This window comes from Bos taurus, unplaced genomic scaffold, assembly GCF_002263795.3.
Source record: "Bos taurus isolate L1 Dominette 01449 registration number 42190680 breed Hereford unplaced genomic scaffold, ARS-UCD2.0 ScbfJmS_511, whole genome shotgun sequence".
In the NCBI taxonomy this organism is placed as follows: domain Eukaryota; kingdom Metazoa; phylum Chordata; class Mammalia; order Artiodactyla; family Bovidae; genus Bos; species Bos taurus.
Window position 1 is genome coordinate 128135 of NW_020192288.1, and position 14707 is coordinate 142841.

At 47.5% G+C, this 14707-nt stretch overlaps 1 protein-coding gene across 1 annotated transcript; it reads left to right on the top strand.

Annotated features, from left to right (window-relative positions):
• The first annotated feature begins 252 nt into the window (after nt 1-252).
• On the top strand, nt 253-10972 carry LOC132344801 (uncharacterized). The gene is made up of 2 exons (XM_059884516.1): nt 253-2478; nt 2649-10972. The coding sequence occupies exon 2, from the start codon at nt 9234-9236 to the stop codon at nt 10137-10139; it is 906 nt and encodes a 301-aa protein (XP_059740499.1). The 5' UTR covers nt 253-2478; nt 2649-9233; the 3' UTR covers nt 10140-10972.
• The last annotated feature ends 3735 nt before the right edge of the window (nt 10973-14707 follow it).

The window sequence follows — 14707 nt, forward strand, 5'->3', positions numbered from 1 at the left end:
TTCTTACGTCCTGCCCCCCATCGAGAGTACCAATGTTACGAGGCATGATTCCCACATTACAACTGATCTCTGTTGCTTGGCTGACATTCAGCGTGACATCCCTGCAGCTAGGACACTCAAACTTTCTCTCTCTCTCATGATGGACCAGAAGGCTTCACTCCTAATTTCAGGGATAGGTAGGAAAGACGGTACAGGCCACATGTTGGAGCCTTTTGTCCTTCATCTGTGAAATGCGGATGATCACAAATTGTGGGCGAAACAGAGACAGCAGCAACCAGACCCCTTTCAATGAGTGCTACATGCCAAACCCAGTGCATCACAGGACTGCTTGACATTCAGGAGCACACCAAGTAGATTTCCATGCCAGGACAGTTGCATTTCTTGTTCCTTCTGCCTGGAACGCTCTTCCCTTAGATAACCCCATGGCCTGCTCCCTCACTTCCTCCAGATCTCTGCTTACTTGCCATCTTTCAGGGAGACTTTCCCTCATTACCTTGAATAAAATAATAACCTCATACCTACATATACCCTTTCCCCTGATCTAGCATTATCTTTCTTCACAGCACCTGCCACCCTTGATTTATTTACTGCCCACCTTCCCAAACTCGTCCAATAGTGCTCAGATTTATGGCAGGTGCTCAGAAAACATTTGCTGAAGGATAGTCTGAAGCCAGGCCCTTTGCACACAATGCTAACACGCACAGGTACCCTGCAAGACGCGCACTGGCCCCCCTGTATTAATTATGATACATACTGAGATTCCAGGAGACAACTGATACGCTCAATAACACACAGTCAGCATGTGAGTTTCAAGGCCTCGAAATCATGTCTGCCAGCTTCCAAACCCTCAGTTCCCGGACAGAGACCTCACAGCCAAGAACATAAGAGGTTTTATTTCTGACACAAAGACTACAAGCAGCTCAGAGAGATACCCAGAGACACCAAAAAGAGCTCACTGAATCTCTGCACAGAGAGCACATAACTCGTGTCAGACCCTCAAACACAACTGAGACCATAACAATACACACTGTGACAAAGACCCTCCAAACAGACCAAAGTCTTCCAGACAGAAACAAATGAAAACTGCACAGATACTTCACATCATGGAGAATCACTCCCAAACCACTCGACACTTACCAATCTAATACAAAAACCCTAAACAGAAAGAACTTTTAATAACTTTTAATAACTCAAGAACATCATACAACCTTTAGATAAAGTCCCCAGACAAATGGAAACCCTGCACCCTGTGCACAGATCCCCAAGCAGCTGATAGTTTACATCTTCACACAAACCCATCCTTAAAGCAGCTCAGAGACATCACAACTTAGGGCCCAGAATCAAAATCTCAGAGCTCTCACAATCTCAGGTGCACACGCCTACACAGATATCTCACACCCAGGGACTGAAATGCCAGAAAGCTCCAAAAATGCACACCCCGGAATACAGGGACATGCATCCTAGGGGCTCTGTACTATGGCTCCCAAAAGCCACTCAGATCAAGTATCCCACCACGCACAACTCCGCCCAAAGGCTCAAGGAGATCAAATGTACCCGAACAGCACCTGTGTTGTCACATGTAGCGATACACAAGCCCAGGCTCCCTGACACAGGTGACCCTCCGGGGAGAGACAGCAAACTCAGAGACCTCTCCCTGGACATGAATTGCATGCATTTCTGCGAATAACCGTGCGCTGCCACACGATCCAGACTGAGCGAGAGCTGAACAAGACTGAAACGCCGTCACCGTGCACAGCCAGCGACTGCGCCAAACCTAGCCACTAACCAGGGTAGCTATTCGACCCCTTCCGGAAAAGCAAAAAAACTCGCAGAACAATTGTATGCTCTAAAAAGCCGCACAGGGCAACAGGCCTCTCGCCCTCAGCTTTGGCTCTGCGGTCCCAATGTCTGTAACAGCCAGCCAGCCAATTGGAACTGGGCAGGAGACGAAGCACGGCGGAAGTCGCGGGACTTCCGGCGCCTATTCGCGCCCTGGAAGAGCTAATTCCGGCGATCACGCGGTGACCAATCAATGCCCAGAACGCTTCCGTGATGCTATACCCAGAACTGGCAGCCCATCTCGCTCCGTAGCCGTCCCCCCTCGGATGTAACCATGTGGAAACGAAGGGGTCGAATTGGAAACGAGACGAAGACAGTTGAGGCTTAATAGCGGTGTCTACTCGGACTCAAACGCAGCGGGAAGACGGAATGGAGCGAATGGGGATGGACCCAGTGATGCCACGAGTGCCTCCGCTGGGAACTCTGGTCGATGCCTGACGCGGTGTAAAAGTACTCTCTTTGTTGTCATACGCCCCGTCGAATGGTACCTTCCAGAGTGGGTGGTCTTTCCGCTACCCCTTTGTGGTACATCCCAGGACAGAACAGTTTCATCTCGCGCGCCCCTTGGTGGTGAGACTGGGGAACAGCCGATGTGGATGCTGGTGGACAATTAGCAGATGATCCTCCAAGGGTGGAAAGGTAAAGTTAGGATGAAAACCCCACCGATTGCTGCAATGTTGGCCTCAGAAAAATGTCTTCATAAATTGAAGATTACTTCTCTGTAGTGGCCACTGTCATAACAGGAAGCACTGAAAGCATTTTCTCTGTGCTGGGCATTGTGCTTGTTTGTGCTTTCCTGTTTAATACAGAATAGGTCTCAATGGGGAAAGCCAGCCACAGTCCCCCAGCGGGCAGGGGAGAGAAAACTTCGGACTGGGATCTGAAGGTCTGGAGTGGGGAAGGCCTCTGTCGTTGACTGCGAGTAATATGTGAGAAGGACAACAGGACTTTCCATTCTGTTAGGAAACGGTCAACCCCGAGGGGACCCAAGGACTCCGTGTAGGTGAGATAAAGACAATGGCTTTGTCACCATCCTGTCATCCCTGAATATGTCCCTAGCAGAATCTTCAGCCTGTTTAGCTATGCCTCTCTCAACAAGTTTAAATTTGCTTTTTTCATTCCGACATTCATTCATCCTCTCCACGGTTTCTGTCAAGCACAGCTATGTGTGTTAGGAAAGAGAAAATCAACTTTGGCTTCATGGAACTTACATTGTGTTGGGGTCATACAGCCCCCAAAGATAAGTAATTTATCAGGTGTTCATAACTGCTGTGGTTAACATTAAACCGGGATAGTGAAATAGAGAAAGGGGATGATATCTAGAAAGAGTGGCCAGGGAAGTTCCTTCTAAGATTGTGAGATTTGAGCAAAAGCCTAGAGGAGATGCCTATCTGGGAGAAAAGTATCCCAGACAGAGTTAAGGCCAGTGGAAAAACTAGGCAGTGGAACTCAGTGTAGTCTGTATAAAAAGAATGAGGAGGGCTATGTGACTGTCACAGCATGATGGAGGGAGAGCCAGGAGATCCAATGAGAGCAGTGATGAGGGGCGGGTCCCCTAGGGCCTTCTGGCCATAGCGGGGACTTTGACTTGAGCCACAGGAGGGTTCTTACCAGAGAAGCCCCCAGGGTTCTTTCAGAGGCCCAGATCACCCAATGCTTGTTGAGGAGCTCTAGATTCATCCCAGGAAAACCACAGACCCTCTGCAGCTGAACGTGCCTTTCCTGGAATCCCCTACACTCAAGGGGAATCCCCCCTACTGCTCCCAGTGAACAACCGTGTCAATTGATGATACCCTCAGCAGAGACAGAGGAAGGACCCTCACGGTATGAGTGAGGTCACGGTCAGTCTCATAAAGGCAAAGAGGGAGGATGTAACAGGCACAGAGATGGCAGGCAGAAAGACAAAGATGGAACATTGGACAGGGACAGAGAGACTATTTCTGGCAGCAAAGGATCCCCAATTAGCACCCACATGTGGGCCCCCAGCCCTGCTACTGGATGATGTACCTATCTCTAGAGGAGAAAAGAAACTGCTCCCCCTGCCCCCGCCCCTCACCCCCCCACCAGGGACTGTTTCTAGAAAATGACTCAGTTGCCCATGGCCTGGGTCTTAATTATGCTCCCTTGGCACACATCAGGGTCCTCTGCCCTGATCAAGACATGGAGATGTTCCAGTCATGGGGAGGCTCATGCTGTACACAGGGTCCCTCACAACCTGTCCAGCCCTGTCTGCCCTCCTGCTGACCTCAGTGCCAATGACTGCTTTAATGGGGGAAAGAGAGGCATGGATCTCTGCATTTGTGGTGGAGCCTCATGCAAATTGGTGAATGTGAGGTTTCTCCCCACCTGCTTGGAGGCTCACCTCTGTATTTTCCACCACCATGTCCCCAGGGAATGTGCAGATTACATTCCATACATCAGGTAAGAAGCTGGATGTGTGATGGGGAGACACAGAGACATATCCTGACAGTGAGACAGTCACGGGGTCCTTGGGGCCCTGTACCAACGCCTCCCTCCCCCACTACCTGGCCAGGGTTCTGCTGAGTCTTCCCTGCCTCCTCCAAGGAGCCCAAGCCTGCATCCAGTTCCTCCTGTCCTCATGAGCCGCGACCTTCCGTCTGCACTGGGCCTTGGGCTCCCATCTGCAAATGGTGGCCTCTTTGTCGTGGGTTGGGCAGATTGTCTGAGTGAGTGTGTGTACACAGTGTTTTCACAGGGCCCCTATCAAGGGTGGTAGTCATGTCAGGAAGTACTGTTCTTATCAGTATTCTTATCAGTATTCTTATCAGCAGCGGGCTGCTTTGTACTGCACATGACTTGCCCTCCCTGAGGATGGGGCCACAAGCTTTTATCTCTGTAGGGAGGCATGGTAGAAATCGTAGCGAATGTGATATCACAGGTCTACTTCTAAGACCCACCAGAGTGGGGTCCATCCAGCCTTCCTCTTAAGACTATTCTCATATGCGGATCCATGAACAGCTCAGAGACCAACCCTCTGGACAAAACCCTCCCAAAATAGTTCAGAGACTTCATGCCTGGGACAGAGATCCATGAACAGTTCAGAGAGCACTCATCCTGGAGAGCAACACAAAACAGCTCAAATACGTCACACCTGAGGACACAGACCCTAACCATCTTAGACAATTCCAACTCTCAGTTCAGTTCAGTCATTCAGTCGTGTCCGGCTCTTTGAGAGCCTGTGGACTGCAGCATGCCAGACCTCCCTGTCCATCGCCGACTCCCGGAGTTGACTCAAACTCACGTCCATTGAGTCGGTGATGCCATCCAACCATCTCATCTGCTGTCATCCCCTTCTCCTCCTGCCTTCAGTCTTCCCCAGCATCAGGGTCTTTTCAAATGAGTCAGTTCTTCGCATCAGGTGGCCAAAGTATTGGAGTTCCAGTTTCAGCATTTGTCCTTCCAATGAATATTCAGGACTGATTTCCTTTAGGATGGACTAGTTGGATCTCCTTGCAGTCTAAGGGACTCTCAAGAGTCTTCTCCAACACCACAGTTCAAAAGCATCAATTCTTCAGTGCTCAGCTTTCTTTATAGTCCAACTTTCACATCCATACATGACTACTGGGAAAACCATAGCCTTGACTAGATGGACCTTCGTTGGCAAAGTAATGTCTCTACTTTTTAACATGCTGTCTAGGTTGGTCCTAGTTTTTCTTCCAGGGAGCAAGCATCTTTTAATTTCATGGCTGCAGTGACCATCTGCAGTGATTTTGGAGCCCCCCAAAATAAAGTCTGTCACTGTTTCCACTGTTTCCCCATCTATTTGCCATGAAGTGATGGGACCAGATACCATGATCTTAGTTTTCTGAATGTTGAGTTTTAAGCCCACTTTTTCACTCTCCTCTTTCACTTTCTTCAAGGGACTCTTTAGTTCTTCTTCATTTTCTGCCATAAGGGTGGTGTCGTCTGCATATCTGAGGTTATTGATATTTCTCCTGGCAATCTTGATTCCAGCTTGTGCTTCATCCAGCCCAGCCTTTCTTTTGGTATACTCTGCATATAAGTTAAATAAGCAGGGTGACCTTATACAGCCTTGAGTTACCCCTTTTCCTATTTGGAACCAGTCTGTTGTTCCATGTCCAGTTCTGGTTGTTGCCTCCTGACCTGCATACAGATTTCTCAAGAGGCAGGTCAGGTGATCTGGCATTCCCATCTCTTTCAGAGTTTTCCAGAATTTCTTGTGGTCCACGCAGTCAAAGGCTTTGGCATAGTCAATAAAGCAGAAGGAGATGTTTTTCTGGAACTCTTTTCCTTTTTCTATGATCCAAAGGATGTTGGCAATTTGATCTCTGGTTCCTCTGCCTTTTCTAAATCCAGCTTGAACATCTGGTCTCAGGTAAATTCAGATCCTGAAGACAAACAGCATTACTCACAGCCAGTTCTACAAGTGTTAAGTTGTAACCACTGTGGTTGCTGACCTAAAGTGCATTCTGAAGGAATTTAGGGTGAAAAACAGTGTGAGGCACACTGTGCGCTGGAAACGTTGGCTCAGGAAAAAGTTCAGTGACCGTAGATTCTTGCATCTTCCACACACAGAAAAGCATGAAAATAATGAACTTGTGACATCTGATCTCTGTGTTTCACAGTAATCTTTTACCACTATGCACGCTTGACTGCATGTACTTCCCAGGCAAAAATCATACTGACTTCTCTGCTACCTCCTCCAAGCCATTTCCTCAGAGCTGACGGAGGAGCTGTGTCCTGGGTTGTAGTTCCCAGGAGACTCCAAATCCAACTTAAACTCATAACTCTCCTGTTGTATGCTTTTCTTTTCTTTTTTTTAAATTTATTTATTTATTTTGCTGTTGACTGGTTTTTCTTAAAGTCCATAAATAAGAGAGTAATTCATACTCAAAATGTTACAGACATTGTTTACATAGTGAAACTCTGAAAACTGTTTTGTTGTTTTCTGCTTTTCTCTACTTTTCAATTTTTCTCTAATGAGTATGGAGTTCTTTTGTATTTTTTTTCTTTTGCAATAATTTATTTTATTTATTTATTTATTTACTTTACAATATTGTATGGGCTTTTGCCATACATCAACATGAATACTCCACGGGTGTACACGTGTTCCCCATCCTGAAGCCCCCTTCCACCTCCCTCCCCATCCCATCCCCCTGGGTCTTCCCAGTGCACCAGCCCCGAGCATCCTGTATCATGCATCGAACCTGGACTGGCAATTTGTTTCACATATGATATTATGCATGTTTCAGTGCCATTCTCCCAAATCATCCCACCCTCGCCCTCTCCCATAGAGTCCAAAAGACTGTTCTATACATCTGTGTCTCTTTTGCTGTCTCGTATACAGGGTTATCGTTACCATCTTACTAAACTCCATATATATGCGTTTGTATACTGTATTGGTGTTCTCCTTTCTGGCTTACTTTACTCTGTGTAATAGGCTCCAGTTTCATCTACCTCATTAGAACGGATTCAAATGTATTCTTTTTAATGGCTGAGTAATACTCCATTGTGTATATGTACCATGGCTTTCTTATCCATTCGTCTGCTGATGGACATCTAGGTTGCTTCCATGTCCTGGCTATTATAAACAGTGCTGCGATGAACATTGGGATACACGTGTCTCTTTCAAGTCTGCTTTCCTCGGTGTGCATGCCCAGCAGTGGGATTGCTGGGTCGTATGGCATTTCTATTTCCAGTTTTTTAAGGAATCTCCACACTGTTCTGCATAGTGGCTGTAAGAGTTTGCATTCCCACCAATAGTGTAAGAGGGTTCCCTTTTCTCCACACCCTGTCCAGCATTTATTGCTTGTAGACTTTTGGATAGCAACCATTCTGACTGGCGTGAAATGGTACCTCATTGTGGTTTTGATTTTGTATGGTTTTAAGTAGACACTACTCTAGCTAACAGCTCTCCTTTAGCTCGGAGGCTTCACCACCCTCCCCCAGAGCCTACAGCCTGCACCCTGGGACACAGAGCCCCACATCTTTCCCTCTGGGCTGCTTTGTTGGCATTTGCACTGACTCTCTGTTCCGTCAACCCCAAGGGAGCGAGGCCTCCAGTCCTGCAGTCCCTGCAGTCTGCATTCATCAGCATGTCATCCTGAGGAAGGCAGATTCATCCCAGGGGTGGGGATTGCCTGAGAGCTGAGGGGTTCTGAAATTAATTTCCCATGTCTGGGTCCTCGGAATGGACTTAACCCACCCTGGCCACCTCTGGTCGTGGCGACTTTGTATCCTGCCCCACGGGAGGTTCAGAGGGAATCCCAGATTCACAGAACGAGTCCCAGGGACCTGGTCCTCTCTGTCATGTCTCAGCACACACTGTGGGCCACTGAATTCTGGAGATAGGAGAGGTCTTCCCCTCACTGTGCCTATGACAGCTCCCTTACATCCCTCTAATCAGCTGTCATTTCCCAGAGTCCCTCGCCTGGTGACAGCTGCCACAAATCCTCTCTATCCCCAAATCCCCACCCTCTCCCCTCACCTTCCACCAGGCCTCCCTCCCACTCCAGGAGCCTCTTTAGCCCCTCTCCTAGCCCTGCTCACAGGGCCTCAGGTACATCCTCACCCCATTTGTGGCCTCTCACCCAGCACCTGCACTGCCTCAGACGATCCCCTGAGGACCTTGCCTGGTCCCTGCATTCTGCAGGACACCTCTCTCCTGCCCACACACAGGTGTCTGTCTTAAAGTCCTGGTGAGGGCTGAACTGAAAATCTCTCCAGGATCCAGAGAAAATCCAGACCCAGACCAGGCGTCCAAGGCACTTTCCTCAGGGCTGGGGGGAAAGCGAGGGGGTCTCTCAGAGAAAGAGCTGGGCTCAAGGTCCTGCAGGGGTGACAGGGTTTTCTTCAAGTGAGATGGCACCTTACAAGTGCTTAGGACACTGCAACTCAGACGATTGATTGCCTAGAACTCAGAGATGCTTCCACGAATGCCAGCTGACTCCTAGAGTGACGTCACTAAAGCAGCCACTGACTGGGGAAGCGTCTCCAGCCTGTTTACTGGGCAGTGAACACTCCTGAAGACTGGGTTCCACTGGTCCTGCAGTGCTCAGGCCCAAGACCCCCACTGTGAACTCTTGCCCATCAACCTCAGCACCTAACTTTGTGAGCCCTGGTCTGATCTGAGGTCTCTGTCCCTGTACCCCGTGAGAGCCTGAGCCTGTGTTTTCCACGTGGGCTCCCCAGAGTGGTCTAGGATTCCTTGCCTCCCAAGCTCCACAACGAATCGCTGCTGCTTGTGAATTCAAATCTGCAGTGGGCGGGCATGGCCAAAATGGGGCTGGAGTGTCCTCCTGGACATCTGAGAAAGGGGACTCCCCTCGGTCCAGGTTTGAGGCCTGGGTCGCAGGGTAGCAATCCCCCCATCTGTGTCAAAGGCTGCAGTTGGTCACCCTGGGCAGTGGGGGATGGTTTGTCCTTCCATACGCAGTACTTGCATTGGTAGCAAATGGAACCCTCTCCCCTGTAGTGCCTTCTGCTTCCTGTGGTTGTGCTTCCCATCTCTGCAGGCACAATGGAGTGTTCCAGTCTCACACCTCACCCTCCAACACCCCCAGGAGGTGAGACCCCATGGGGAGCCATTTTGCACTCAACTTGTTGGTCCTGGCTGGGACCTGACTATTTGCATGTCTAACCATGGTGTGATCACTCACCTAGAGCCAGATATCCTGGAATGTGAAGTCAAGTGGGCCTTAGAAAGCATCACTACGAACAAAGCTAGTGGAGGTGATGGAATTCCAGTTGAGCTATTTCATATCCTGAAAGATGATGCTGTGAAAGTGCTGCACTCAGTATGCCGGCAAATTTGGAAAACTCAGCAGTGGCCACAGGACTGGAAAAGATCAGTTTTCATTCCAATCCCAAAGAAATGCAATGCCAAGGAATGCTCAAACTACCGCACAATTGCACTCATCTCACACGCTAGTAAAGTAATGCTCAAAATTCTCCAAGCCAGGCTTCAACAATACATGAACCGTGAACTTCCAGATGTTCAAGCTGGTTTTAGAAAAGGAAGAAGAACCAGAGATCAAATTGCCAACATCCACTGGATCATCGAAAAAGCAAGAGAATTCCAGAAAACCATCTATTTCTGCTTTATTGACTATGCCAAAGCCTTTGACTGTGTGGAGTATGGATGTGAGAGTTGGACTGTGAAGAAAGCTGAGCGCCAAAGAATTGATCCTTTTGAACTGTGGTGTTGGAGAAGACTCTTGAGAGTCCCTTGGACTGCAAGGAGATGCAACCAGTCCATTCTAAAGGAGATCAGGCCTGGGATTTCTTTGGAAGGAATGATGCTAAAGCTGAAACTCTAGTACTTTGGCCACCTCATGCGAAAAGTTGACTCATTGGAAAAGACTCTGATGCTGGGAGGGATTGGGGGCAGGAAGAGAAGGGGACGACAGAGGATGAGATGGCTGGATGGCATCACCGACTCGATGGACGTGCGTCTGAGTGAACTCCAGGAGTTGGTGATGGACAGGGAGGCCTGGCGTGCTGCGATTCATGGGGGTTGCAAAGAGTTGGACATGACTGAGCAACTGAACTGAACTGAGTGAACCGTGCTCAGCCTCCCTCCTACACAACTGGTGAACTCCCTGATGAGCAAAGGTCTAAGCATCCTGTTCACTGCAGCAGAGTGTCTGCTCCAAGAATGATGTGACGGGGTAGTAAACAAGCTTTACTTCTCCTGCTTTACTGATGGACATCAGCTTTACAATGGACAGCATTTGGGAAGCATCTATGAAAGTGAAAAATCCTTACAAAATCTTTGTCCTTGTGGATTTAATATTAAGAATCAAATAATTTAATATACCACATCAGTAGAATAAGGGAGAAAAACCACATTATCCTCTCAGTAGCTACATAAAAAGCACTGGACAAAATTCAGCATGCGTTCAAAATACAAAGACTTAAAGTAGAAGTAGAAAGCAACATTTTCAATCCGATATAAAACATCTATGAAAACCCCACAGCTATCATCGTACTTAATGATAAAAGGCAGAAGTAGTTCCCCTGAAAATCAGGAAGAATAGAAGGATGTCCTCTCTTACCACTTCTATTCCACATTGTCCTGGAGGTTCTGGACAGGGTAATTAAGCAAGGGAAAGAAATAAAATGAATCTACATTGGAAAAGAAGTAAAACTATTCTATTTGCAGATGACGTACTCTTTTGTGGGAGCTCTCAATGACCTTTTATATATTCCACAGACACAGAGTCTGCCTAGTTGATCGTGTGGATTTCATCTGCAGCTTGTACAGCTGGTGGGAGGGTTTTGGGTCTTCTTCCTTAGTCACACTGCCCCTGGGTTACACTTGTGGTTTTATTTCCACCTCTGCATATGGGTCGTCCACTGGGGTTTGCTCCTGAGGCTGCCCTGGAGGACTTGGGTTTGCCCCTGTGAGGGCCAGGTGTGGAGGTGGTGCAGCTGCTTGAGTGTCAGGGGTTCTGGTAATATCAGGTACTCAGAGGAGTTGGCAGCTATAATTCCTCAGCAGGAATTATAGTGCTGTAGAAGGGTATGGCAACCAGTATTGGCCAATACGCTCCAGTATTCTTGCCTGGAGAACCCCTCTCCCTGACAGAGAAGCCTGGCAAGCCACAGTCCACAGGGTCGAAGAGAGTGGGACACTACCAAAGTGACCCTGCATGCTTAGACATAAGACTTTTTTTGCCTGTGGCAGCTCTGCCCCAGCGGGGGTTGAGCGTGAACGTTGCACAGCAGCTTGGCTTGTGGGGACCCTGGCGGTGCCAAGTGTGCAGGGACACGGATTGCCTCCGCTGCAGGAGTTATGGCCCTATGGGAGCCTTTTTTTCAAGCCTCCTGTAGCTGGCAATCAGAAGGCCTCTTTGGCCAATCTTTCTCCATAGCTCCGCCCATTCAGACACTTAGAGGGCTTCCTTACGTGGGGTCCTTCTCTGTTGTACGCACATCAGGCACTTAAAGGGGCACCCTGGGTGGGGTCCTACTCTGTAGTTCAGTGCATCAGGCGTTTGATCGGCCAGCCTCTCTATTGTTCAGCTGCCAATGCTGGCATGTGGGGGTTGAGAGGCTATGGTGATGGCTCCACCCCCTACACATGACTCAGCAGAATCACCTTACTTCCATGGCTCCCGGGATTTCCTCCACAGGCATTTCCCACCACAGTCTCCTCCCTCACATCCCCTCCATCTGTCTCTCTGCAGTCAACAGCAGCCCTTGCCCTGGGATTGCTCCACAATCCCTAAACTCCAGCTCCCAGCCACTGTGCCATCTAGGGCATGTATGGCTGCAGCAAGGATGTCTGATTCTCATTCCATTTAGGCTGCCACAGATGGGCTGTTTCACTCTCAGCCTTAAATGTTTCTCCTCTGACTCAGACAATTGCCCCGATGTGGGGATCGGACCCCTGCTTCAGTTCCCCCACCTGCCAAGGGCAGGTCCAGCCCTACTAATACTCCCGTTTTTCCCCCTAGTTCCTTCATCCTACCGAGTTTTGCGTGGGTCTATGTATTCTTTTCCATTGGTCAGGTACTCCTGTCCGCACTCAGCTGGTGTTCTGCATGCACTTCTGTGTCTGAGGGTATATTCCTGATGTATCCGTGGAGAGAGATGTATTCCCCATCCACCTACTCCTCCGCCATCTTGTCAATCCATGATATAACCGTGCGTATAGAAAATCCTAAAGAACCACCCTCTCCCCACAGAGACTATGTATTAGACCTATTACAGGGGCTCGACAGGTTTACAGAATACAAGGTCATATACAAGGAGCAAATAGATCTCTATACACGTTCAAGACTTGTACAACACAAACTAGAAAACGTTGCTGAGTGAAATTATAGACCATCTAGATAAGTGGAAATTTCACTCCAGTTCAGTCACTCAGTTGTCTCTGACTCTTTGCAATCACATGGACTGTAGCACGCCAGGCTTCCCTGTCCAGCACCAACTCGCGGAGCTTGCTCAGATTTTTATGAATTCGGGAGATCACATTTATGGGTTGGAAGACTTACTATTGTGTTAAGATGGCAGTTCTCCCCTAATAGAGGCCTATCAAAATTCAAACTGCTCTTTTCCCCCAGAAATCAACAAACTGATCTTAGAATTGTAAGAATTAAAAGGGTCCTGGGAGAGCCAAAACAGTGTGGAGAAAGAACAAGTACTTACACTTCCCAATTTCAAAACGCACTTCAAACCTACATTAATCAAGACATTATGGTACTGACATAAGGATTGTATATAGACAGATAACGGAATAGAATGGAGAATCAAGAAACAAGCCCATATCTCTATGGTCAGTTGATTATTGTGAGGGGTGTAGAGGCCATTCAATGGCAAAGAATAATGTTTCAACAAATGGTTTTGGGATAACTGGATGTTCACATGCAAAAGAATCAGTTTTGACCTATACCTCACACTGTAGTTAACAATTAACTAAAAGTTGATGAAACACCTAAATATAAGAGCTAAAACTATAAAGCACTCAGAAGAAAACAGAGATGTAAATATTAATCTTGGATTAGGCAATGATTTCCTAGATATGATACAAAAAGCGCAAGCACCAAAGGAAACAAAAATAGGCAATTTGGAATCATCAAAATTAAAACTTTTATCCTTCAAGCGATACTATCAAGAATGTGAGACATCTAGGGCACCTACTGGATGCTGGCCTGGAGCCTTGAAACCCAGGCGGACCAGAGGAACACCAGAGCAACCCTGTATGATGTGGGGGTGGGGAGCGAGGGGGAGTTCTGGAGGCTAGTTGGGGTTACTGTACCTGCCAGGAATTCTGTCCATGGAATTTTCCAGATGAGAATACTGGAGTGGGTTGCCATTTCCTGCTCCAGGGGATCTCTCAGACCCAGGGATCCTACCTGAGTTTCCTGCATTGGCAGCTGGGTTCTTTACGACTAGCACCAATGGGAAGCCTTATATGACCCAGCAATTCTACTCCTAGACAATTTTAACCAAAGGAAATGAAAACATGCTCACACAGTGGCCTGCACTCAAATAGTCCACACATGTATTCCCAATAGCCACACGTAAAAACAGCCCAGTTTTTCAACAACTGGTATACAGATGAAAGAAAAACAAAAGAGTATACCTGTGCAAAGGAATACGACATGGTAAAAAAAAAAAAAAAAGAAAGAAACTACTAATGCATGTAAGAGCAAGGATGTGTCTCCACTGTGCAAATGAGAGAAACCAGCCACAGAAAGCTACATATTATATGATTTCCTGTCAATTGATTTGTGGAAAAAGCACAACTATTCGCACAGAAATGTATCTGTGGTTGCCAGGGTGTAGGAGTAGAAGAAGTCTGAATGCAAACACCCCACGGGAGCATTTTTGAATGATGGGCTGTTTTCTACATTTTTATTGTGGTAGCATTTATACCACGGTATACATTTGTGAAAACTCTACAAACTATAATGTTTAAAGTGTTGTCTTTTATTGTATACAAATTATACCTTAATACTTTCTTTTAAAGGAAAAGGAACATTTAAGTTTTAAATATTGGTTATTGTATCCATCTAGACCATGAGCTCAGAAATATAAAACTCTTATTTTGGAATTCTTCCCAGACCTGGCCAACTTCTAGGATTCCCCATGACAGTTTCATACCCTTATGACAGAACACATAAACGTGTTCTTAACCACGTTTACAACTCCCTCTCCTTCACCTCACGTCCAAATTCTTGCTGAGTTCTGTCCATTTTATTTCATAAACGTCTAATGTGTCTCCTTTTACCCATGTCCATCACATCTGCTCTAGTCCAAGCCTCCCTCCATTTAATTGTCAACCCCCCTTCTCACTGGTCTCTTACATCCACTGAGTGTGTCTGTCTCCCTATTCCCGCCCTCTCCCTCCCTCTCTTACAGTTGCAGAGCTGTCTAT

Excerpts from the sequence above, each read along its gene's own strand:
- LOC132344801 (XM_059884516.1), top strand. The coding sequence starts at position 9,234 with ATGGTTTGTCCTTCCATACGCAGTACTTGCATTGGTAGCAAATGGAAC.